Source organism: Pituophis catenifer, unplaced genomic scaffold, assembly GCF_029215685.1.
Source record: "Pituophis catenifer annectens isolate HBS135680 unplaced genomic scaffold, rPitCat1.0.hap2 SCAF_9, whole genome shotgun sequence".
Taxonomy (NCBI): domain Eukaryota; kingdom Metazoa; phylum Chordata; class Lepidosauria; order Squamata; family Colubridae; genus Pituophis; species Pituophis catenifer.
In genome coordinates this window covers 28,896,702-28,921,806 of record NW_027256889.1, presented here as the reverse complement: position 1 = coordinate 28,921,806, position 25,105 = coordinate 28,896,702, and the positions used below count along the sequence as shown (strand labels likewise).

At 45.4% G+C, this 25,105-nt stretch overlaps 2 protein-coding genes across 2 annotated transcripts in view; both read left to right on the top strand.

The window, feature by feature from the left end:
* The window catches only part of MACF1 (microtubule actin crosslinking factor 1), a 323,369-nt gene that overhangs the window by 96,927 nt on the left and 201,337 nt on the right, over window positions 1-25,105 (top strand). The window contains exons 5-6 of the mRNA XM_070949227.1: window positions 4,465-4,557; window positions 23,633-23,799. Coding sequence (XP_070805328.1) covers window positions 4,465-4,557; window positions 23,633-23,799 — 260 coding nt within the window. The remainder of the gene's footprint in view (window positions 1-4,464; window positions 4,558-23,632; window positions 23,800-25,105) is intronic.
* Window positions 12,643-14,703, top strand: LOC139321297 (uncharacterized). Its single transcript, XM_070949968.1, has 2 exons — window positions 12,643-13,632; window positions 14,533-14,703. The coding sequence occupies exons 1-2, from the start codon at window positions 12,643-12,645 to the stop codon at window positions 14,701-14,703; spliced, it is 1,161 nt and encodes a 386-aa protein (XP_070806069.1).

Sequence of the window (25,105 nt, the reverse complement as noted above, 5' to 3'; positions counted from 1 at the left end):
CATTTGAAGGACTAGCCAATCCGATTCCGACCGGACACAGGTGAGGTCTTATATCAAGACCTACCTAGTGGCGATAAAAGCGGCAAAGTCTAACCACTTTTCCGCTCTTATCGCATCTGCAGAGAACCGCCCAGCCGCCTTGTTTAGGGTGACCCACTCCCTCCTCCGGGGGGGAGTGCGGGAAGATCCCTTGCAGGGTCGCGCTGAGGATTTTGTGCAATTCCTGCACGATAAAGTCGCTCGGATTCGGGATGGCTTGGACTCCGACTGGATGAGTCCACGGGAGGAGACGAGGGCAGGTCTTGAGAATGTTACCTGGGAGGAGTTTGATCCTGTGACTCCCGAGGATGTGGACAGGGTTCTGGGTAAGATTAGTGCCGCCACGTGTTTATTGGACCCGTGTCCCTCCTGGTTGGTGCTGGCCTCCCGGGAGGTTACACGAGGCTGGCTCCAGGGGATTATAAGTGCTTCTCTGAGTGAGGGTGCCTTTCCTGCCGCCTTGAAAGAGGCGGTAGTGAGGCCCCTCCTCAAGAAGCCTTCCCTGGACCCGGCTGAATTAGCCAACTATCGTCCAGTCTCCAACCTTCGTTTTGTGGCGAAGGTTGTTGAGAGCGTGGTGGCACGACAACTTCCCCGGCACCTGGATGAAGCTATCTATCTAGACCCGTACCAGTCGGGCTTCAGGCAGGGGTACAGCACTGAAACGGCATTGGTCACGTTGGTGGATGATCTCTGGAGGGCTCGGGACAGGGGCTGCTCCTCTGTCCTAGTCCTATTAGACCTCTCGGCGGCTTTTGATACCATCGACCATGGTATCATGCTGCAGCGGTTGAGGGGGTTAGGAATAGGGGGCACCGTTTTGCGGTGGTTCTCCTCCTTCCTCTCCGACCGCTCGCAGTTTGTGTTGGCAGGGGGACAGAGGTCGACCTCGAGGCATCTCGCATGGGGAGTGCCACAAGGGTCGGTCCTCTCACCTCTCCTGTTCAACATTTATGTGAAGCCGCTGGGTGAGATCATCCGTGGTTTCGGGGTGAAGTGTCATCTGTACGCTGACGATACTCAGCTGTACATCTCCACCCCAGACCACCCCAACGATGCCCTTGATGTGATGTCCCGCTGCCTGGAGGCCGTGCGGGCCTGGATGGGGAGGAACAGGCTCAGACTCAACCCCTCCAAGACCGAGTGGCTGTGGCTTCCGGCGCCCCGATATGGTCAGCAGGTGCCATCGCTGACTATTGGGGGTGAATCTTTGCCCCCCACAGAGAGGGCTCGCAATCTGGGTGTCCTCCTGGACGCACGGCTGTCTTTAGAAGAGCATATGACGGCCGTGGCCAGGGGGGCCTTTTATCAGGTTCGCCTGATTCGCCAGTTGCAGCCCTTTCTGGATCGGGACGCCTTGCGCACGGTCACTCACGCCCTTGTCACCTCCCGGTTGGACTATTGTAATGCTCTCTACATGGGGCTCCCCTTGAAGAGCACTCGGAGGCTCCAACTGGTCCAGAATGCGGCCGCGCGGGTGGTTATGGGTGCAACCCGTTGTGCCCATGTGACACCCCTCCTGCGCAAGCTGCACTGGCTCCCAGTGGTCTTCCGGGTGCGATTCAAGGTGTTGGTTACCACCTTTAAAGCGCTCCATGGCATAGGACCCGGGTACCTTCGAGACCGACTTCTGCCACCAATAGCCTCCCACCGACCAGTTCGCTCCCACAGAGAGGGTCTCCTCCGGGTGCCGGCAGCCAAGTTATGTCGGCTGGCGACACCCAGGGGGAGGGCCTTCTCTGTGGGAGCTCCAGCCCTGTGGAATGAATTGCCCCCCGAAATACGAAAGATTTCCGACCTCCGGGTGTTTCGCTGCGCTCTGAAGACCCTGTTGTTCCGCCAGGCAGGGCTATTAACATAATGTTTTAAATTGGGGTATTTTAAATTTCTGGGATTTTAATTGGAGCCTAATTATTTAATGATTTTAAATTTTAATTGTTGTCGTGTTTTTTGTGTTTTTAAATAGGCTGTACACCGCCCTGAGTCCTTCGGGAGAAGGGCGGTATAGAAATAAAATTATTATTATTATTATTATTTAATGGAGGGGACCTGGAGGGCACCGGCCTGTACCAGGCAGGCAGAACCTGTGGCAGAAGGGTTTTCTCTCGGGTATCCAGGCTCTTTGCTTTTATAGGTTTTATTACATTCTTAGAATAGAATGAGCTGGAAGGGACCTTGGAGGTCTTCTAGTCCAGCCCCCTACTCAAGCAAGAAAACCTATATACCATTTCAGATAAGTGACTGTCTAGATACTTCTTTAAAACCTCCAGTGATGGAGCCCACACAATTTCTGAAGGCAAGCTGTTCCACTGGTTAATTATCCTCACTGTTAGGAAGTTTCTCCTTAATTCCAGGTTGCTTCTGTCTTTGATTAGTTTCCAACTATTGTTTCTTGTCCTGCTCTCTGGTGCTTTGGAGAATAATTTGACCCCCCCTGCTGCCCCCTGCTTCTTTGTGGCAGCCCCTCAAATACTGGAATACTGCTATCATGTCACCCCTAATTCTTATTTTCTTTAGATCAGCCAAACTCAAAACCTGCAGTCGTTCTTCAAATGTTTTAGTCTCCAGGCCTCATCTTAATTGTTCTTCTCTGAACTTTTTCCAAAGCCTCAATATCTTTTTTTGTAGTATGGTGACCAAGATTGGTTGCAGTATTCCAGGTGTGGTCTTACTAGGGTTTTATAGTAGTAGTATAGTTTATTGAATAGCCCGAAGGCCTTTTCAAACAAAACAGAAAAGAAAAAGGGAAAAAGATAAAACAGTTACAAAAATAGCAATCTAAAAATATATGATAGATGACATTAAAATTTTACAATATCAAATTTCAATAGCTAAGTTGCCAAGACTAGATAACCCAAATAGGATAGCTCCTCTCTAACTGAGCTCATCTTCCTTACAATTGATACATTTTTTTTTGATATAACTGGCTCGTATTGCCGTCATTCTTTTAAGGTATCGAGTGATTGCTCTTACCATGGGAGGAGAGTCAGCCCTCAACAGAAATGCTAATTTTTGGCTTATATTCCAGTGGGGAAATTTATTTATAATTGGGGACAGATATTGTTTTCTTACTTCTTGATAGAGACTACATTCGAATATTATATGCGCCGTGTCCTCCACGACGTTTACCCCACATATGCATATTCTTTTGTCATACAGGATTTTCTGATAATGGCCGAATCTAATGTTGGTATCTAGAAGTTCGAATCTAAACTTAACAAATAACTGTCTCTCCACTGATGGCATTTCTAAATGTAAATACTTTTCCAGAGTGAAAGTTGTTTTAACTGCTGTCAGCAGTTTAAGGGAATGATTAGTTGAAGGGGTTGCCATGTCCATTTGCCCATGTATATCTTTAATCCGTTGTTTAACTTGGTTCAGTGTGTCACACAACGGGAAACTAGGGTTTTATAAAGCAGCACTAATACTTTACGTGATCTTGATTCTATGCCTCTGTTTATACAACCAAGATTGTATTAGCTTTTTTGGCTGCTTCCTCACACTGCTGGCTCATGTTTAAGTAATCGTTCACTAGAACTCCAAGGTCCCTCTCACAGTTACTGTTTTTGAGCCAAGTCTCACCTAATCTATACTTATACCTTTGCTTTTTTTCTGCCTAAATGTAAAGTTTTGCTTTTCTCCACATTAAAATTCATTTTGTTGGATAGGTCCCATTGTTCAAGTTTGCCAAGATCTTTTTGGATCCTGAGCTTGTCTTCTGGGGTGTTGGCTATTCCTCACCGCTTAGTATCATCTGCAAATTTGATGAGTTCCCCTTCTATTCCCTCATCTAAGTCATTCATGAGTGACATCCAGCAGCTTGAATCGCATTCCGAAGTCAACTACATAGCAGTGGTGGCACATGGGCAGGCTGAAAGGGGCCCATTCCTGCTTCCACAGCTGCATTTGAGGCCAGCTGTAGCTTCTGGCTGGTCTTCAAGGGCAGCCCTGTGTGGGGGCCTAACAAGTATTTCTGTGTACATTAAAATATTTTGAGATATTTTGAAGGCAAACTGATGAAGCAGGTTTTAAAACGGTCTGACAACAAGCAGCTGTATTTGCTGACAAGGTGAATATGAGTGAAAAAACAACACACTTCCAAACTGCTACCAATGTTGTAAGCAGATTTAGGAAAAATCTATCATTTTTCAGGAGAAAAAAGCTCACAATTCAGAAGGACCCATGATAAATATCCCCCCTGATTTGGGTTGATGAAATGGTGTTTATTAATGATGAAGCTTAAGTTGGCCTTGTTCTTGATTTCTGACTCTGATTTAAGAGGTCCAGAACAAGCCACGGATCTGGCTTTCGATAAGGCCCTTCCGCTTTGTTTAGAACCTTTCTTTAGATGAGTGCAATTGAGTCGTCCCTGCTGGAGTGCTCCCTTGGACTCTGCCTCATCTTCCTCTTCGATCCCATTTCCAGGTGAAACTGGTGAACATTCGTAATGATGACATCACTGATGGGAACCCGAAACTCACCCTGGGTCTGATCTGGACGATTATCCTTCATTTTCAGGTAAGGGCCTGACTTTGCTCTGGAGGGGGAAGGAGGAGGAGGAGGTGGCCTGAGGAGGAGGCCACCTGAGGTGGATTGTCTGGCCAATTAATCGCCTTTCAGATCAGGGAAAATAAGCAGCTTTCCCGTTGGTGGTTTTTGTGATTCACTCATTGCATCTGCTTCTGTTGGAGCTCCCGGATCATCCCTGAGGAAGGGGCCTTTCCTTTAGGAGAAGTTGCCTGGCTGTGTCTGGTGGGTGAACAATGGGCATGCTGTGTTTTGGGGAAGGGGTGGCTGCAGTCCCACATTGCAGAGCAATTACCCTCTTCTTACCCTTAAAGTCCTGGGACATTGTATGGCATCTTATTCTTTATGTACGTACATAGTTCATGTGTTAGAACTTCCCAATTCTAAAACAATTCTGAATGGCTTATAATATGAAAGAAACCGCTGGATAAAAAAAGCTCACAACAGAGAGATCCATCATCCCAACCCCTTGTCTAACCATGGGGGCTGGGAAAACAGTTTTTTCCCACAAGGCCTTCAGGGTAGGAGCCACGTGGATCGCTACAGGGGACATGGACAGCATACTAATATTTATTTTATTTATTTATTTATTTGTTTCCATTTCTATACCGCCCTTCTCCAAATAGGACTCAGGGCGGTGAACAGCCAAAGTAAAAAACAGAGCATACAAAATTTAAAAAACAGTATTAAAATAATTAAATATTTTGGCCGTAAATTAAAACAACCCAATTTAAAATCAATTTAAAATTTAACTCAAGCCAGCCCAGCTAGTTGAAATAAATAGGTTTTCAGGGCCTGACGAAAAATCTGGAGGTCTGTTATTGTACGTAACTCTGGGGGGAGGTTGTTCCAGAGGGAGGGCGCCGTCACAGAGAAGGCTCTCCCCCTGGGGGTCGCCAGCCGACATTGTCTGGCAGACGGCACCCTGAGGAGGCCCACTCTGTGCGAGCGTACTGGCCGGTGGGAGGCTATTGGTGGCAGAAGGCAGTCTCGTAAGTACCCCGGCCCTAAGCCATGGAGCGCTTTAAAGGTGGTCACCGACACCTTGAAGCGCACCCGGAAGACCACCGGGAGCCAGTGCAGCTCGCGCAGGAGAGGTGTCACATGGGAGCGCCTCGTCGCCCCCATAATCCCCCGCGCGGCGGGGGATTATTAGTATATATATTAATAAAGTTTTTTTATTTTTTAAACACACAAATAAACATACAATGCATCTTTTCTGAACAGAATATTGCGCCGGTTTTAGATTTATACAGATTTTTGTTCATCTTTAACACAATTTTAACACAATTGTATATATAAATTTTCTCATATCATTTATTCTCTCTAATTCTAAGAAACCAATATTACTGTCCATCTTAACTTCTCATCCTAATATAGTTCATTTTTTTTCTTTTCCCTCCTTAAAATTTGAATTCATATAACATAATATCACCCCCAATTTATTACCTTAAATTTTCTTACTCCAATCACCAATGATTCTTTTATCAACTATTCCAAATAATCAATTTCAACAATTAAACATATTCAATAAAAGTATCAATCTTACTCCAGTACCTCTACATTTACATTTATATAGCATAATACAATTCTCAATTATTTTCCTAAATTTATAACATAATACCATTCCCAATTATTTTCTTAAATTCTTTAGCTCCAATCTCAAATAGTTTTTTCTTTGTCAACTGTTCCAACTAATAGGCTTCAACATTTTTATAACATTTTTATATCATTTTTATAAAGACCAGTTAAATATATCTAATTAATTCATAATCCAATGGCTTTCTGTTCTTATTTAGTTAAATACCACAAATATAATTAAGGGGACAGCATACTAATATTGTGGTTGCCTTTAGGTCCATTCTTAACCTTTCTGTTTTGGCTTCCTTTGATTTTCTGAGATACAGAGATACGTTTGTTATAAGAGCCATGGAACTGAGGAAGATCACCGTTGTTCCCATTTCACAACTGGTACTTTGGACTTAAGCTATGAGAAGGTGTGATTTGTCAAGGCTATTGCCAAATTATTGCAGCAAAGACATGGACTATTGGATTATTTATTAAATGATTATATGGATTATTTATTAAATAATTCATGTGCCACCCATCTTGTCCACAGAAGAGAATAGAGAATGGAGTGGAGTGGAGTGGAATGGAATGCTTTATTTGTCTCCAGTGCTGTAGCTCTCAGTGTACATGGAAAGCAACGGGGTAATAATAATCATAATAACAGGTGGTCATAATCACCAGTAACAGGTGATTCTATATGCCTTCCTGACTATATGCCTTGCTAACTCACAGAGTCACTTGGTTGAGTTGGGTGGCTGTAGAAATTGAATAAATAAATAAACCTCTGCTGTCCTTAGTTCATCTAAGTCATATCTTATACACTGACATGTGGGTATTTTTTCAATATTTGGTTCTAAGGAATGGCTTTATCTTGCAGTGCCATCTTGTATCTGAATAGTGGGGGATGGGCAGTTGAGTTGCTGTCTTGAGAGGCATGTCAAAAGTTCCTGAGTAATCTTCCATGTAATAGAGCTGCAGGAGGGAATATTTATTGCTGGAATACCTGTGTTGAGGGAGGGGGGAGGTCAGCAACCAGCAGTGCACCCCCAAGAGTAGACTTGGCAGCTCTGTGTTTTTCTGAGCTGGGGCTTCCCTTGAACTGAAGAATGGAAGACTTTCACCGCATCTGCACTGACAGTTGAAGTTTGAGTGATAGCCTTGATGTAGGAAATTCTTTTCTGGAAACAGCCCCGTTGAGCGGGCAGCAATGTCTGCATTGCATATTGCATCTGTGAGCCACTCCTTCCATTTCCCTGGCCCATCTCTACCCACCACGGAAACCTGAATCAGTCATGCGTGGCAGGAAGGGGGGAAAAGTGACACAGTGGAATAAACCAAAGGATGTCATTTTCACTGAAAGAATATGCACCCTCAAATGCTAGAAGGCTCAGAGAGGGACCTTTGAGTCCATGTTGACGCCTGACTGCTTCCTGGACTATTTATTTATTAGTCCAATTTATATGCCGCCCTTCTCCGTAGACTCAGGGCAGCTTACAATGCATCATAGTGATAGCTTGCATACTTTTTTGTATATACCTGCTTATTAGGGTTTTCGGGGCCCCCCTAAGCGGTGTTGTTCTATACAAAGTTGGCTTATTGCCCCATGATCCGGGTCCTCAATTTACCTACCTCGAAAGGATGGAAGGCTGAGTCAACCTTGAGCCTGGTGAGATTCGAACTTGCACTAATTGCAGGCAGCTGGCAGCTAAGTGCTAGCACTTAACAGCACTTTAGTCCACTTTGGAATTTCTTGGTGAGTTTCAGCCTCAGAAGCTGTGGATCTCTGCATAAGAACTCAGCGAAAGAATAAAGGTCCACCTCTCTCTTCTTCTCATCAGACGTTGATTGCGAGATTTTTCCGTCCTGCCAAGCTTTTCCTCTGCTACAGAAGGGACAAGGGATGGGGAGATGGGTAGCTGGCGAGGAGCTTGGACAAGCAGGTGGACATGCTTGGTGCTTTCTGAGCTGGGTTATTTGCTTGAAAAACTTTCCTTACCCAAGTAGGTAACATCATCAGTGCATCTGCAAGAAAACAACCCGGCTCAAGACCCAAAACCCGGCTAGAGCCCCAAAACTCCACAGAACAAGCCTGAGCTGAAGAGATCTCTTCTGTTGGGACATTCTTCTTAGGGGTAGGGGAAGGGTAGCTTCTTAAAGTCACATGGTTGAGATGCCAATTCTTTTCCAGTTAGGGGAAAAAAAAAGACTCTGCTAAGGACCAGAAGGGCCTGTGGGATGTGTGTGTGTGTGTGTGTGTGTGTGTGTGTGTGTGTGTGTGTGTGTGTGACTACATTGAGTGTAATGGAGTTCATATGTTGCCTTTCATTGGGTAAAATGAGATTTAAAAAAAACAAGTTTCAGTAGTATGATTTTTAATTATTATTTTCTTTAAAACACCTGCCCCAATTAAACTGCCTCTCTTTTAAACTGTTTTTTAAAATTTTTAAATTTTAAATTTGTCTTATGAATTTGGGGTGTTTTAAATTTCGTTTTCCGGGCCAATTATTTAATTGTATTTTAATGGTTTTTTTAACATTTGTATTATATGTATTTTATTTGGCTGTTCATCGCCCTGAGTCCTTCGGGAGTAGGGCGGTATACAAATTCAATAAATAAAATAATAAATTGTACTGCTGAATTCCAACCCTTCTTCATTTATCTTGCATGGAGAACCCAGCTTTGGGCTTAAGAGGGGCTGAATCCTGGAACATCACCAGGGCCAGCCCAGCAGGGCCTCCACGGGCCAGGGAGCTCAGGGCTTTCTCCCAGCTCCGAGTCCTGTAAGTGGAGTCTAAACAAGTCCTTGAACATGGGCATCCCAGGGGTCTTGCTAGGCAAAGCCAGCGGGCCTTGCTTCAACATCTTGGCCCGGGGGAATGGCTGTGCCAGTGTTGCTGTAGGTCTTGCCTCCATCTGATGGACGGGGCCGGAGGGGGAGGTTGTTTGTATAGAAACGCAGAAGGACCTGCATCAATTGAGCTGAAAGACATCCATTACTTATTGCCTGCCAGATAATAATCCTGTTTTAGAAACCACATTATGTTATTGCATTCAGAGGTTTATCCCCCTGCCGACATTTCTTGAAGCGCCTAAGGAATTGGGTGGGTTCTGCAGAAGCCAAGGCAGAAGCAACCTTCATGGCCTCCTGCCAGGCCCATCTTGCATCTGCTGGCTCCCACAGGTGGTCAAGGGAGACCAGGTCTGACTTGAGCCAACACCAGTATAGTGTTCATCCCCCTGACTCCTCCCCCCCCCCGTTTCTGGCCAGGCAGGCACTAGGTGGCACTGCTGCCTCAAGAACAAGTGGAGGGGAAATGGGGAGGGGTCTGACTGCAGAGGAGCCCAGAAGCTGCTTGTTGCTGGTGCTGCTGCCGCTAGGCTGGAGCGAATAATACCCGCTTGGGGGGGAGGGGGCTCCTCCCAGCCTCTCCCTCCTTATGGAACATTCTCCCCCATCCCAAGTGAGGTTAGCTCCATCCCTACTGATGTTCAGGGGGTCCCTCAAACCCTGGCTATGTCACCAGGCCTGGGGGGTGCCAGGGCACTGGTGAAACGTTACAATGGCTTCATCACTGTGGCTGATATTTGCTCTCTGCTGTGCTGTATGGTTTTTTTAAAAATAATGTCTGTGTTAAATTTTAATAATGACTGTTTTTTATGTTTATTGTTTTTAATCTTGTATTCTTGCCCAAGATAACTGTTTGTGAGAACATAAATTTCGTAGGAAGGTAAACTAATCAGAGCAGACAGCAAGGATCAAACATGCTTTAGGTGGGTGATTTTCAGTCAGTGCTGGAGGGGAGGGGAGACCCAACCTCCAATGGCAGGGCAGAATATAGGAGGACGATGGGTCCATTACATCCAGGTGAAAAGGAAAAGCAGCTTTTCATCTTTTTTTCCTTAAAAACTAGATTCATTTATTTAATTTTATTTATTTAAAAGATTTGTATGGCTGCTCATCTTAAGCAACTGTGGGCAGCTCCCAAGAATTGCACGGTGTAAAGGCCGCCTTTTGTATGAATCAGCTGATGTCCTTCAGTGTGAAATGTATGTACTCAAAAGCATGAATTAATGAATTAAGGGTGAGGATAGTTGCCTAGAATGAAAAAGAGGGAAGAGACTGTCTTGTGGCTGGCTGGTGGTCTGCAGCCTGCTCTGCCCCCAACTGTACAGCCCACGCAATTAAAATGTTGCCGGTTTAGCTAAAGGGGGATAATTTCTGGTTAATTTAGTGGGTAGGAAAAAAAACTACCCTCCATTCATGCTCAAAAAACTTGGAGCGGATTCTCTTCCAGGAAACCCTCCAGTGTCAAGGCAGCTTCCTGGGAACTGTTGGCTTTGGCCTGCTTTCTTTTCCAAACCAGAAGGAAACCCTCCATGTTCCTCCTTACCTGGAAACTGGAATCTGCGAGGAATCTGTGTCTGTGGGTCAGAATTCCCCACAGATAGCATTGGATTCTTTGCTCTTTGGCCTTTCGCAGAAATGTTTCCTAGTCCAGCATTTCTCAACCTCAGTAACCATCAGATACATGGACTTCAACTCTCAGAATTCCTCAGCCAGCATAGGGAATTCTGGAAGATGAAGTCCGTCCACACATCTTAAAGTTGTTGAGGCTGAAAAACATTGTCCTCCTCTATTTAACATGTTGGCTGAATGGGAGGAACAAGGAAGAGGGAGGGGCCCATATTGCTTCCCCCAATTTAAGCGTCTTGCTATTAAGAAAGTCTCTTTTCTTTGGGTCCAGAAGGCAAATTTGAAAAAAGCCCCCCCCCTCCCAATTTTTTTTTTTTTTGAAGTGGCTTATCAAATATGGCAGCTGCTAAGTTTTTGGCTCCTCTGTCTAAGATGTCTATTTAGCATACAGCTAGAATGGCAGTTGTCTACAAAACTGAGGAATGGCAATACCCATCCCTGTTTACTCCATTAGGTTCCTCCCGCATTGTAGAGGTCCTGTTGCTGGGTTGAGGAAGGAGAGTTCCTGTTAAAGATGTCAGGGCAGCCCTGCTGCATCCGATGAAGGCCCATCTTGGTCTTGGATTGTTGTTTTGTACTGGCCGGCCTCATGTCCCTGGGTACTCACAAGCATGGAGACCTCTCCCTCTCTTGTCCCCTGGCAAGCGACCGCCTCCAGCCTTGGAGTAACAGTGAGAAAACCCATCTTCCGTCTTTTAAAGCTGTCCAGGTCATGATCTTTATCACATCTTGTGGCAATGAATTCCATTGGGTCGTTTTGTGCTTTGTGAGAAACCCATCTGAGTGGGCTTCCAAAGTCCTGACTAGGTTTTCTAGCTATGCATTTTTAAGAAATTATTTAAAGTGTTATACCTCTGCAATACTATAATGCCATTAGCCATGCTTGTTGGCTTTGGTGGGAATTGAGAACATCTGGTGGGCAGATTACCTATTTCTGATGCTTTTTTTTTTTTTTTAACAATTTAAGAAATATCTGGTTGCATGGGGAGGGGGGGGAATGCAGTTCCTTTGCAAGACGATGCCAACTCTTCTGATCTTGAGGCTCTCCATTGGCACTAGAAGGTGCCCGGTTTCCCCATCAGCATCCAGGGTCCCAAGGAGGGGCGGTTGGGATCCATACTGATCTCCAGCTGCAGGTCAGGTTCATCAGCCCTGAGGGGACATGGATGCAGCTGATGGGGGCCTGAGGGTCTGGATGGTTTGGCTGTTTGAGCCCCACTGAATGGGCGTTGAGGCCCCAAGGATGCTCCATGACTGAGGAGCATTGCCAAATATATTTTTCACGATGCTCTTCAGAGCCAAGAGTGGCTTTTCATTCCGGAATGCCTGTTTTGGTGCTTAGATGCAGTGGAAGGAGGCTTTCTTTGCTGAGGTTAATCTTCTCCAGCATAAATCCCTGGATGGAGTTTAGTGCAGCAGCAGCCGCCACCGCCTCTCTGGGCTTCTTGGCGGCTTTGCACAATGCCCTTCTTTCTCTTTGAGTGTCTTTCCCACCCCACCTTCCTCTCCTTGTTTTGTGTTGTGCTTTTTTTTTTTTAACTTTGTCTCCCGATTTTCATCTCTCTGCCTTGGTGCCACACCCCTCAGCAGCCTCTCCCTCCTCCCTCCCTCCCTCCCTCCCTCCCTCCCTCCTGCCGCCGTCACCGCTGCTGCTGCTGCCGCCTCTGTCTGGCTCTGGCTTTCTCTTTGCAAGGGGAGCCCTCCCATTACCTCATATTTGGAGAGAAGCTGCTGCAGCCAATCCCGGCTCTGGCTGCTTTTGGGTCAAGTGATTTCTGAACTGCAGTGAGGTGCTTTGAATGTCTCTCTCTCCAGCTCCCAGCCTTGTAAGATGGCTGTCTGAAAACGGCAGCAGCTCGGCAGGAGGAGCATCTTGATGTGCGGGTGTGTGTTTGTATTCAAGTGTGAGCGTGCTTCTAGTTGTGTGCATTTTTCATATGGGCACCTAATCTGATGAAGCAGCCGCTGGGATTTCTCCAGGAGGCCGGTGGCAGCATCGCTGCATTGTCACTGGAGCCCTGCGCACCACGGAGATGGGAAATATTCTCGGTTGTGTTAAAGAGCTGAAAGAGCCAGCCAGGGAGGTGGGGAATGCGCCCCTCTCTCCCCAGAGGAAAGCTCGCTTCAGGCGGAAGAGGAAGGGGAAGAAGCCGATGGCACCGGAGATGTCTGATCCGAGAGCAGAGAGACCCTCCTCGAGGGCTGAGATGGCTGAGGAGGAGGAGGAGAACGAGGCATTGAAGAAGTTCAGAGGGTCTCCTCTGAAGGAGGAGGGAAGGGCTGGGGGCTTCCACCCACATGCTGCTTCCTACGGGGAGGCTTGGCTGCATTTGAAGATGGAGAGTCTGGAGCAAGGACACGTCGTGCAGGTGAGAGAGAAGTTTCAGGGGACTCTGGAGCGAGCTCACCTGGTGACCGAAAATACCTTCTCCCTACCTGGAAGCCCAGGAGACTTTCTTGAAGAGGGAGCCACGGTCATTGCTCGCCTGCTAGACAACCCAGCAGAGCAGAACCGTGAGAAGGTGGCAAGCCAACTGGTGGCTTTTCAGAGGCCGGTGGGTTTGGGCAAGAGCCGAGCAATTCTAATGCCACTGCCCAGGGAGGCCGTGCCTGGAGTACCTGGGGAGAATTGCTTGGGAGAACTGGCAGTGGTGGACTCTTGGGCTCAGCCAAAGTTGGAGGTCCTACAACAGCAACAAGGAGTGACAACGATGGTGGAAGAGTCCTACAAGAACTGGAGTAGTGAAGAAGGAAATGAGAGTCTATCAAGCACTATTTGGGGAGCTTCTTATACAGCAGAGAAGGGCACTATCTCAGAGCTGTCCACACCGTCACCTATGGTGGATCAGGTGGAGCTCAAAGGGTTGGAGAATCCTCTGCAACCTCCATCTGCACAAGAAACACCTGTTGGCAAGAGAGAAGATGGCATCCCAACCTCCCAAAGCAGGGTCTCTTTCAGTGGGTCAGCCTCCAGCGTCTTCCAGTCCTCCTCAGGATATGGCAGTGACTCAATGCATCAGCTGGTAAAGGCGACTGGGGCTTCGTTCTGCAGAGAGAGGCACCCTGCCTCTGGGGGAACGGATGGACCCAGTGGGAGAAGAGCCACCAAGGAGAACAGCAGGCCAGCCAAAGGAGGGGTCAGTGCAGTTTTTCTTTTCCAACTCTTTGAGACTAGGGCAAGATAGAGCAAACCTTCTGAGATGTTGGAAGTCATATATTGGGATTCGGGCTGGGGTGGGATTCAGGTTGTTTTCCTGGAGTGAGTTTTAACAACTTGCAATCTGGATAAATTGGAAGAGCCCCTTCCTGGGCTGTCATTGGGAAGGATAATCAGAGGGACTAATATGCAAAGTTGCCCAATTCCAGCTGTCTGGAATAATTGTAGGAAGTCAGTGTGGAAGTAAAAGCAATTCATATAAGTTTATTTGAGAGTTTGATCTTTTGTTCCAGGACTCAGACCTGGCTTAGATAATGAACTCCAAAGAGACCAATGTGAAGTAAGCCCCCCCGCCCTCCGTACAGATGGGGGCTGATACATTTCACTGACCGTCTCGCAGGGTGGCAGTTCCAGACTTCTCTGTCTCCTTAGGAGAAAGATGCTTAGTCTCTTCAATTTAGATCTGTTTGGGGTGGGGGGGTATCTCGTGATGGAACATATTTTAACTTGAGGGAAATGTGGATATGCTGGGCTGAGCCCTGGTGCTTAGAACAAGTTCTGAAATAAATGTTGATGCTCAAAGATAGTGTAGGCTGTTGGGAACTCAATTCTTTGTGAATGCCTGCCTTCAGAATAATCTAAAATGGAATTAACTATGCAGGAAAGGAGATTAGCTCTCCTTGGTCTGACTCTACAACAAAGATATTCAGCCTTGTGTCCTTCAGATATTCTGGGATTTGCCTTCCATCTGCTCCCACCTGCACAGCCAGGAGCAAGAGATGGAAAGAGAGGTCTGGAGGCTCACGAGGCCATTCCAAGCTCTCATTGTGACTCTGTTGACAAATTGGCCGCTTCTGCTGACGTTCTGTCATGTGCAAGCATGCTGGAGAACCCTCCTTCAGGTCTTAAAGCAGCTGTCTTCATTCCCAAAGAGTGATAGTTGCAAATTTCCAGTGGGGGAAAAGTGGGGGATAATATGGCAGCGTGGATAAGGACTCTCCGGAACAGAGCAGAGGAGCCAATCTTGAAGCTCATCAGTAGCATAGATCACCCAGCTGATAGGTGCTTTTCAGGAATAATGCCATTTAAAAAAGAATAACACAACATATTTCTTGTTAGATGGAATTTAAACTTGAAAATGTTATTAAAGTGCAGAGGTTATAGAAAGGAGACATATGGGGCTGGAAGTTTTCTTGTAGACCAGAATTCATTTAACGTCCAACAGTTTTTTACCTAAATCAAAAGAAGACCCAGATATTAAACCTGTCTTCTTTGATCCTGCCCCCCCCCCATTCCGACTGGAGGGCTGGAGAAGTCACTGGCTTGGCCCAGGAGAACCCAGATTCCAGTCCCAGATAATCATGGAAGCTAACTTAGTGACTTTGGCCATCCATTCCTTCTCCGTCTCATTTACTGCACATGTTTGTTTGATTTTTAAGCTCCCCTGTGCTTTTTGAGAAAGCTAGGTTGCTTAGAGTCTGAGCTGTTTCACCAGTTTGATGAGGTAACATATTTGGATGGCTGGTAAGAATCTTTCCTTTCCCACTGATATTTTTCCATTTATCTATCCAAGACTGACAACCAGGTAAAGTAGATCAGAGAAAGGAGAAATGTCATCTAATTTTAGGGCTATTCCTCTTTCCCTGTGACTACTTGGTAGCATCCAAAACAGCTTTCCAGTTCTTCCTCTTAGCTTTCTACCCCTTGACATGCACAAGTTTGCTACTGGGTATTTCTGAAGCGATGTAAACATCATCCAGCTGTTCTCATGTCAGTATTCTGGGGATGCCAAAGGTCTCTTGGGATTTCTTTCATGAAGAAACAGGCCTGTTAGAAAAGCTTTCTTGGAGACCCACAATTGATGAATTCAGTTCTCCTACAGCATCCCAGAAGGCAATCGGGAGGCCCCTTAGACAAAGAAGGATTACTCTACTTTCAAAAGTAAAAAATATGAACAGGAAAATTGTGCTGGGTTTAAAGGTCCTAGTTTGCATGCTCTCTTTCATAGGTGAATTTGGCAAGTCCTCAGTCAGATGTTCAATGGTTTGTTTTGCTTGGACTTGAAAATGCCACCATTCTGGCTTTCAGCCTTCATAGAGATGTAGTCATTACAAATAGAAGAGACAGTGCCAACTCAGTTCAGAAATTCTTACAGAGCTCTTCTTTACTTAAATGTTCGGATCTGATAAGGGCATCCCACTTCTGAGCAAATTCCATTTTCGCATCAGGATTGGTTGACAACATAGACTAGTTTGGGTATTTTGGAACTTGGGAAGATCCCTTGGAATTTTTACGTATCAAAACAGAATGAATGCATTAAGATAGAAAAAGTTTTTTCTGTTTCTAAGGTGACTTTTTGGAACGTTTAAATGCCAAGTGGATACAGAACAGTAATTTCTTGGCATTGAGAATAGTGTCTAAAGGAGAAATTGGGGTCCTGGCTGAACTGGATTTTCTACTTTAAATCAGGTAAACATTTATTGTGTTATTAGGTTCACATGGCTGGAATGTGGCATTTTCACAATTCTTCTTTAGCAAGGTGGTATATGTGGTGTGACAGTATTTGTTTGTCATTGTGCAATCCTTTGTCTAGCTAACTACGGCTTCCCAGACTTCTCACACATCAGTTCAATCACAAGGGAAACTCTGCCTTGAGACTGGGAAGGCTGGTCAGCCAGGGAGGCTGCAGTGGGACAGTGAGATGGGGACAGACCGTCCTCTCTCTGGCCCTTTGCAGCCTAGTTTCCCACCTTTTCCATCCCAAGGTGAAACCTCAGAAGAGAGCGCTTGTGTGGTTTTCACTAAGGCAGGGGTTTCCAAACAGGGGCAACTTTAAGACTTGTGGACTTCAATTCCCAGAATTCCCTAGCCAGCTGAAGAATCTCAAAAGGCTACTTGGTACCAGTTTTACAAATCAGTCCATCAGAATCCGAGTCCTGGCTATGAAAGGCTTGTACTTCCAACTTTCTTTGCAACCATAACAGCAAGAAATTTGAGGGTTCTGATTTTTACCATCTATTTTAAAAGTCTCTACCAAGCACCAGCAGATGTGACTAATATCTCTAAGGATAAGAAAAAGGATTCTTTTTCATTTTAGAATTCTTATGTTATCCAAACAAGCATGCATTCTGAGTGGCTTTCATCGTGGAATTAACTTTCCAATTTATAACAAAATATAACTTTACAATGAAACTGAATAACTGCATTCACACAAGCTAAACTGGCTAAAATAGCCTTAGGTACTTTGTGATTGCACTTGTGGTGGGAAAGCATCTATTTTCTTTGCATGCAGCCTGAATCAGGCCCCCACAATAAATTATTCTCTTATCTATTTTGGGCAGGAAATCATTTGAAATTACTTTTCTCTAACCAGTTTAGTGTTTCCTATATTGTATGTGAACAACCATTGAATTTTATGAATGATCATAAACAAGGTTATATCATTTTTTTGAAGAGCAGCAATTAAAAATAAAAATTTCCCACTTGCCCTTCTGAAAAGCTTTTTCTGTAGCAGAGAAAGGAGCCATTTATAGATCTGATCTATTTTATCTCCATCCTTAGGGCTTCCTTGCCCTGCTCTGACTGTCTGGAGCAGGAGAATTTTCCTTTTGTTCTTAAGATATACTGGGCTTTTTGGGCCTGAAATGTGCATCTGAGCCAGCAAACAAGGACCTCTTTTTCACCAAGTTTTCTATGACCTTTGTGCACCAGGTGTTCAAGATAACCCTCACATGATGCTCACTGCCTGATGTGCTTCCTTGACCCAGGAGCTTCCTTTTCCTTACAGTTCAGTCCATCATATTCCTCCGATAAAAATAATGCCAAGGACAGACCTGCTGCTGGAGCCGCCAGCCCCAGCCGCCGCACCTCTCTGGGGATGTCTTGGAAGCTTCTTGGAGAGGTAGAGAGCAGCCATTTAATTGTCTTCTGCCTCTTGGCTGGAGGTGGGGAAGAGATGCCAGGGGCAGAATCCACGTCCCTCAGCTTGAGCTGGCCCAGCTACCCCTCTTCCACGCAGAGCAACAGGGCAAGCTGGCTGGGGAGGAAGGTTTATGCCTGAAAAGATCCTTCCATGGGCATCCAAATAGGCTGAATAAAGTATGATTTCCTTCTTTGGGTCCTGAATTCTCCTGTACTTCGTTTCAAAATTGGGAGAGGAAGAGGCTTTTCCCCATGCATGGTTTTGTAAACCTCTGCCAGGGGTCCCTTCCCTCTTGGTCCCTCTGTGTGAGGTGGCTCTTCTGGTCAGCCTTGGCTCCTGGTGATGCATGGAGAGACCAGTGCAGTTTGCTTGGCGGGATTTGGGGAATTGGTTTGCCCATCCCTTGTTCCTTTGGCCAACTGCCCCCCCGCCCAATCTCCAGCTGGCATCCATGCCTAAGAGTAGTTTAGGGCCTGGGTTTCCTTGCTCCTGGTTGAACGTCTTCACTGCATCCCTCTGCCTAACCAGAGGGTTAGGGGAGAGGGTTCCGGCTCACAACCATCCAGTGGGTTTCCATGGCTGGGCAGGAGTAGAGCATGGGTTTCCCCAGATTTTTCTCTTAGCCCTTTAACTGCTACCTAAACGGGCTCTCTTGTCCCTTGCTAAAGAGCCCCATTGCGTGGCCTTCCTCCTGTGGGAGTTGGTAATAGTTTGGGTTACCGTTACAGTATAATTTTTAAGATGTAGCAGAAGGAGCAGAGCTGGACACAATCCAGCATGTGCCTCTTGCTACTGATTTGTAGGAGGGCTTTGTTATACCAGCCTGTGGTCTTCCAAGCCCTCCCATTGATGCCATCCGTGGAATTGATCTTTTTTAGAGCAGCAGTACCTGAGTGAGGGTGTATGTGTTTCCTTCTGCAATTCCACTGCTCCTTTCTTGATCAACCATTGCACCCATCCCATTCATTTAGGATAGGAAATTTAGGTTTTTATGACATGGGAAGTCACTCTTGGATAATGGAAGGGCAGTTTGTGATGTGGGAATGTTTTCCTTTCTCCACGGCCCATTCTTTGCCTCCACCCTCCCATCTGGGACAAGGTGGGACTTGGTCCAAAATGCAATGGAATAGATTTAGTAGCATAGAATTAATACTTGGCTCACTGTCTTGATTCCCACTAGGCTTCTAAGTCCAGTTGAAAGAGTTGCCAATGACCTATAAAGGCCAAAGTGCTTTGGCCCCATTGTATCACAGACCCTCTGGGTTGTTCAGAGCATCTGGGAGGAGGGGGAGCTGAGGGTCTGCATTCTGAGAAGTACAGGTGTTATTTCTTAATGGTGGCTTCAAACTGTGGAACCCCCTCAACTTCACGCTCCCTTATCACCACCACCACCACCACCACCACTGTCTTTCCTGAAGGAAGTTAAGTTCATCTTGTCCTGATGATTACTTGATCCTGATGATAGATAGGGGTAGCCTTTGCAATGTGTGCTGAGACTGTTTATCTTTGAGTTGTTATTGTTATGAGAACCATTCAAAGTCTATACATTGGGCAGATTGGAGGGGTTTGTATAAATAAATATAATGCAAAATTCCTATTGGTGTATTCCATTGAAGAGGGCCAAGATCTGTTCCCTGTCATGAAGAATGGAGAATTCATGTGACAGGAAGGCAGATTTAGAAGATTCCTGGCAACTCAAGGGTAGAACCAGTCACCAATGTGTCGGTGGGTTCCCCTTCACCAGTTGTATTAGCGCAGAGGTTGAACCACCTTGGTCAGGGGTGCATTGAACAACAAGCTGGACTCGATCAACCTCAGAGGCCTCTCCCTGCTCCAGGATTCATGCTTCTCTCTAGCTTCTGGCATGGTCCCCAACGGGACCAGGCCCAGGACCCCTTCCCTACAGACGGAGTGGAAGCAAAGGAAGTGGTGATGTTGTGATGACAGGTAGACCCACGACGCACATCCTGTTAGCCATTTTGTCAACCTATTAGGGCAAGCACATTCATCCCCTCCCCAGGAAGTTTCTCCAAAATTCTGTGCTCCTTTAAAATGCATTTTGAAGTCAAATTCTTGTTCATCCAGTTGACAGTAGAACTGGTAGGTAGGAAAGAAAGAAAGGAAGAAGTAAGTAAATTATCTGACTTGAGGAGGCTCAGAGAACACTCACTGACTGAAATATCTCCAGGGATGAGGTTGGGCAAGAGAGTCACTTGTCCTGACTGCCAGCTGAGGCAGAGTTTGAGCCAATTATTGCTTAACAAGGCCAGACAAAACTTGTGATGCCCTGAAGCAGAAGAATTTGCTGCCAAATTGTTATGTATCCTGGATTGGCAATTTGGCTCCCCAAGTTACATCCTGTCCTGAAGTGGAAGTGGGTGAGGAAAAACAGAACCCAAGAGACCCTCTAAGGCAACCCCTTCCCTGAATCTGGCCTCCTTGCGAAGTGAGGGACCACTGTCCTGGCCTGTCCCACCGGCATCCACCTTCCTGGGACAAGCTGCCCCGAACCTGCCAACCCCTGCGGTGGTTTTTCTGAAATGAAAACATGAATGGGCATCCTCTTGGCTCAGCCACCTTTTCTTCCAGCGCAATCCTGTTGTTGCCTGTTCACACATAACCTTTTCTCTTCATATTTAATTAGTGAAAATCTAATAAGCAGCCGAGTGAAGGGAACCTCACCTCTTTTGTCAGCACTCCTCTGCAGCCTGAAAGTGCACATACTTCTCAAAAGCGATTGGCAGCCTTCTCCCTCTCTCTCTCTCTCTCTCTCTTTCTCTCTCCCTCCCTCCCTCCCTCCCTCTCTCTCTCTCTCTCTCTCTCTCTCTCTCTCTCTCTCTCACACACACACACACACACACACACACACACACACACACACATTAGGAATTGGGTCACTGGGCCATCGCTTTTCCTAGGCCTGCTCCTGACAGCTTGTGCAAAAAGGATGCAGGCAGGTAGAGTGGGAATTTGGAGTTGGGGACAGGGGAGCCCACGGTGGCCTCGCAGTACCTCAGAAACCTCAGCCTTTACTTAGGCCATCCATTCTGAATTCCAGAGCCATTCCCCTCCCTCACAGCTACCCTGGTGCACCAGGCAGTGCCTTCAGTGCTAGGAGTTCAGGTCTGACGTGGGCTCCATTGCCTGGACCAAGGCCAGAGCGAGATGGGGGGTGGGGAGTCCAGGCACTGATGTTGTTCTCTGCTTTACCCTGTTCCCATTTTCTCTTCTCGTGAAGCTTTAGATTTCTGGAACATGAACAGGTTGACCTTTTGTCAAGGTGGGATACTATTGGCAGTAAAATTGTCAGGCCCCAAGAACCAAGAAAAAACATATAAAGTTACTTTCAAATAGTTTCCTTTATTATTTCTCCCCTATCGGTACAAATCTACTTGGGAATGTTGTATTGTTGGGATATATTGTGAGAATTTCTAGGGAGGAGCCGTTTTAGCCCTCTTCCTTCCAACCCATCTCAACTTTGCTGTCTCTTGATCCCCTGGAATGCAGCCTCTCCCTGCTGGGAATCTAGACTCCATTCTACCACAAAAATCCAGGATTTGCTCACCTAGATAAGCCTAGAAAGAACCAGAACTTGTGGGGTTGCAGTTGTTAGCTTTTGTTTATTGAATTGCATATCATATTTAACCCAGGCTTGTTGAACAAATTATGATTTAAGGAAAGTTTTGTTCAGCAAAATGTATGTAGTCACTTCTAATGATACCAGGGTTTGGATTCATCTTCACGTATTTTGTAGTGAGAGTAATAAATTAGCCACCTTTTCACAGTTGTTTATTCAATGAAGATGTAATACTAACTGTTATGGGAAATAATTGCTGTTCATAAACAGTTCAAACCATGATTTCTGAGTCTATAAACAATCATTAATTGTATCTGATTTTTGGATTAGGACTGAACCAGGTTGAAAGCCTAATGAGGAATGTTTATCTTGGAAGTATTTTATGACAAATGACCATATAGTATTGTTCTAGTTATAATTCTACCGTGTGTGCTAACGCTTAATATAGTAATTATTTTTGCTTGAATAAGTTTTCTTTTAATATATGCTCATTTGGAAAATCAATTTGTACAGCAGAATATAAATAACTTAATTGATTCAGCAACAGGATCTTGTTGGCAAATGTTTATACACTGTATTGTCTGAGTCTGGATCTCTGACAGATAAAGCTTCATCATGTTTATGTTCCTCCTCTGTGGATACCGTTCTCCCTCAATTCTGTGAGTGCTGAAGGTTCAGCCCCAGTGGTATCAGAGTTGGAAAAGTAAAGCAGAAAGCATCCTGGGGAGATCCGAGACCTCATTGGTTTATCTGCATATGCCAGGCAGCTGCTGGGGAGTCAGAACTATTGGATGGTTGCAGGTCAGTGCTGGACCACTGCTGGCTGCAACTAGAAAGATTTGGTAGGGCCCTAAGTCAGCTGCATTGCTTGTGGGAGAAAAGGATACCCAGGTTGGCTTACTCACTCACCAAGGGGAGATGAATAGTGACTCTGCTGTCACTGGGCTGGTTTGCTTGGTCCACACAACCAGTAAGGGCCAAAGTAGTGTTGCTGGATAGTGTTGCTTAGACCAGGTAGCAATTGTGTGAGCAATACAATCTCAAAGCTGGGAAAAGAACAGCCCCAAGCCTGCTGACTCAAAAAAGCAGGAGGAAGAGGCTTAAGATTTAAACCTCTGGACTTCAATAATCTTAAAATATAGGGCTTGGTTTTTGCGTTGTGCATCGGGCAGATTGTGTGTGTATATTCTTGTTTGCAGCAAATCAACTGATCTAGCAATATCCACTTCTTGAAGTCTGCTGCATTGTAGCTAGGGGTTATGAAATCTGATACAGCTAACCATATAGTTGCTTTTAAGGAAATTATTTGCTAGGATGTTCTTTCAAATCCAGGAAGCTGACACCTCCTATACTGGCCATACATTTTGTAAAGCATATTCCCCATGAAACATTGATCCTTCCAACTGAAGGGCTCTGTGCGCTTCCTTGCATTAAGAAAGGATGATTTATGTTCTGTTCATTCCTCTGCCTGATGATGACATTCTGGAGGAAGTCTGAAGAGGTTGGTAGTGGGTGGCTTGCCCTGGAAGTTTGGACAAGACTAGAAAACAGCTTGGTAACTTTTTAACTTTTGCTTTTTGATCTATGATTTAAGTTCTGGGTAAAGGAGATCCTAATGCCATCCTCTCTTCAGACTCTGTTGAAATGGGCAGCTCTGATTTGAGTCTCAGCAGAACGGGGGCTGGGTTTTATGCAGCCAGACCTAGCTTCATTCTTACTTAGTGTCCCTGCTTTGTCTGTCGTTCTTCAAGGGGAGAGGAGGCACCTGCTTATGAGCTGCAACCTAGCCTTTTATTCCAGAATAAAAGCTAGGATTGTACAGAGGGCAGAAAAGGGTGGAAGCAAGAAATTAGCAGTCAAGAGACATTTGACTGTTTATCTCATTATTGGTGGCTTAGCTCAGATAGAAGGAAACCTGGGAAGGACTGTTTCAAATCATTCAGATGAACTCCACCTTAAATAAATGAGGGCAGGGCATTCCTTTTATGGTTTCCAAGACCTTGCATTTACCCCAATCTAACATTAAAGAGACCTTTCTAAAATCTGAATAATTCTTGCTTCTTTGAGCTTGATCAGTTGGGCAGGCTTGATAGGGTTTGTATATTGTAATGCATCACATATTCTCCTTTTCCAGCTGACAATTTTCTCTTGTTTTGTTGGGTTTTGTGAAGCAAATTGCCCCAAAAATCACATCACATGGATCCATCTCATTTTTCACACTTGGAAAAAAAAATCACCCAACACAAACCAACTGCCTCACAAATTCAGGAGTCCTTTGTGCATGGTGGGGCCTCCTCTGCTACTGGAATGTGGGCTGTTGTGTGGATATCCATCTGATGGTCTTGCGGACCTGTTTTTGTCTTTCAGATCTCTGACATCTACATCAGTGGGGAGTCCGGGGACATGACTGCTAAAGAAAAGCTTCTTTTGTGGTCACAGAAAGTAACGGCTGGTTACGTGGGACTCAAGTGCACCAACTTCTCTTCCTGTTGGAGTGACGGGAAGATGTTCAATGCTGTCATCCATAGATATCGGTAGGTAGAAGCCCTCTCCTCCATCTCAGCCATGTAAGGAAAATTTGTCCAAAATAGGCGACACTTCTAATGCTGGAATTTATTTTTTATTTTTTATTTTATTTATTTATTTTTATAAATATACATTTTATAAATATATGCCGCCCTTCTCCGGAGACTCAGGGCGGCTTACAATGCGTTAAGCAATAGCCTTCATACTTTTGTATATTTTATACTAAGTCAGCTTATTGCCCCCACAAACCGGGTCCTCATTTTACCCACCTTAGAAAGGATGGAAGGCTGAGTCGACCTTGAGCCTGGTGAGAATTGAACTCGCAGTAATTGCAGGCAGCTGGATGTTAAATGCTGCCTTAGTAGGAGGCATTAGCCTCCTATGCCACTCAGGCTCCTATAAGGAATGAGCCTTATTTGTATTTTGCAACTGGATATTGAAACTATCCAGACTGTCAGTGAGGTCCCAAACAAAATTCAAAGTTTTACTTTGCCACTTTTTCTGACTAATCAGTTTTATTGAATTCAACCTTTTATTTGGTTGAATTTTATTTTTTTCAATCTTTATTGAAATATTTTTTGTGTGCAACCAGAAGCAGTCTGGAAGCACATTTTCAGACTAACACATTAAAAGACTGCCAGCTCACATGCCCTTTTTTTTTTCCTGCACTTGTTCTGACCTAGGCTTCCTGAGAAAGCATAAATCACAATCTTAATCCCAAAAACTCTTTTATTGTAATGATTCATAAACAATTGTGAAGATTCCGACAGATGTCTACTCAAGTTGACACAGTCTTCCAGGATAATGTTGATAAGCACCCATCTTTATCTCTCTTGAAATGCTGCCAGAAACCTAATTGTCAATTAGTTTTGCAAGGCCAATTGGAGCAGAGTCAAACGGAGCTTCTCACAGCTTGAATTGACTATATGAACTAATTGCTTCCTGCAAAGGCTCATGTCTGTTTGCTCCTCCTTTATGTCTTATGGGAGGGGCCAATCATCTCCAAGCCTTTCTCCCGAGTCACCCTTTTTTTTCTTAATTGTTCTTGCCTTCTGGCAGCTCTGTGTATGCGCACACTGGGAACAAGCTCACACTGTTCTTCTGCCTCACTGATGTCAGATTCAGAGGCAGCACGTAACTACCAGATGGCCCCAGCCCCCTCTCTGCCTCTGATGCAGAGCCCTCCCCAGACTCCAGGACTGGCCCATGTTCCTTCCTAACCTCCTCACTATCCGAATCTGCCGCCAGCTCCACTGGCCGCTGGCGGGCCACAACAGCCATAGACTTAACTCAGCTATGTGTACAGGCTGTAAA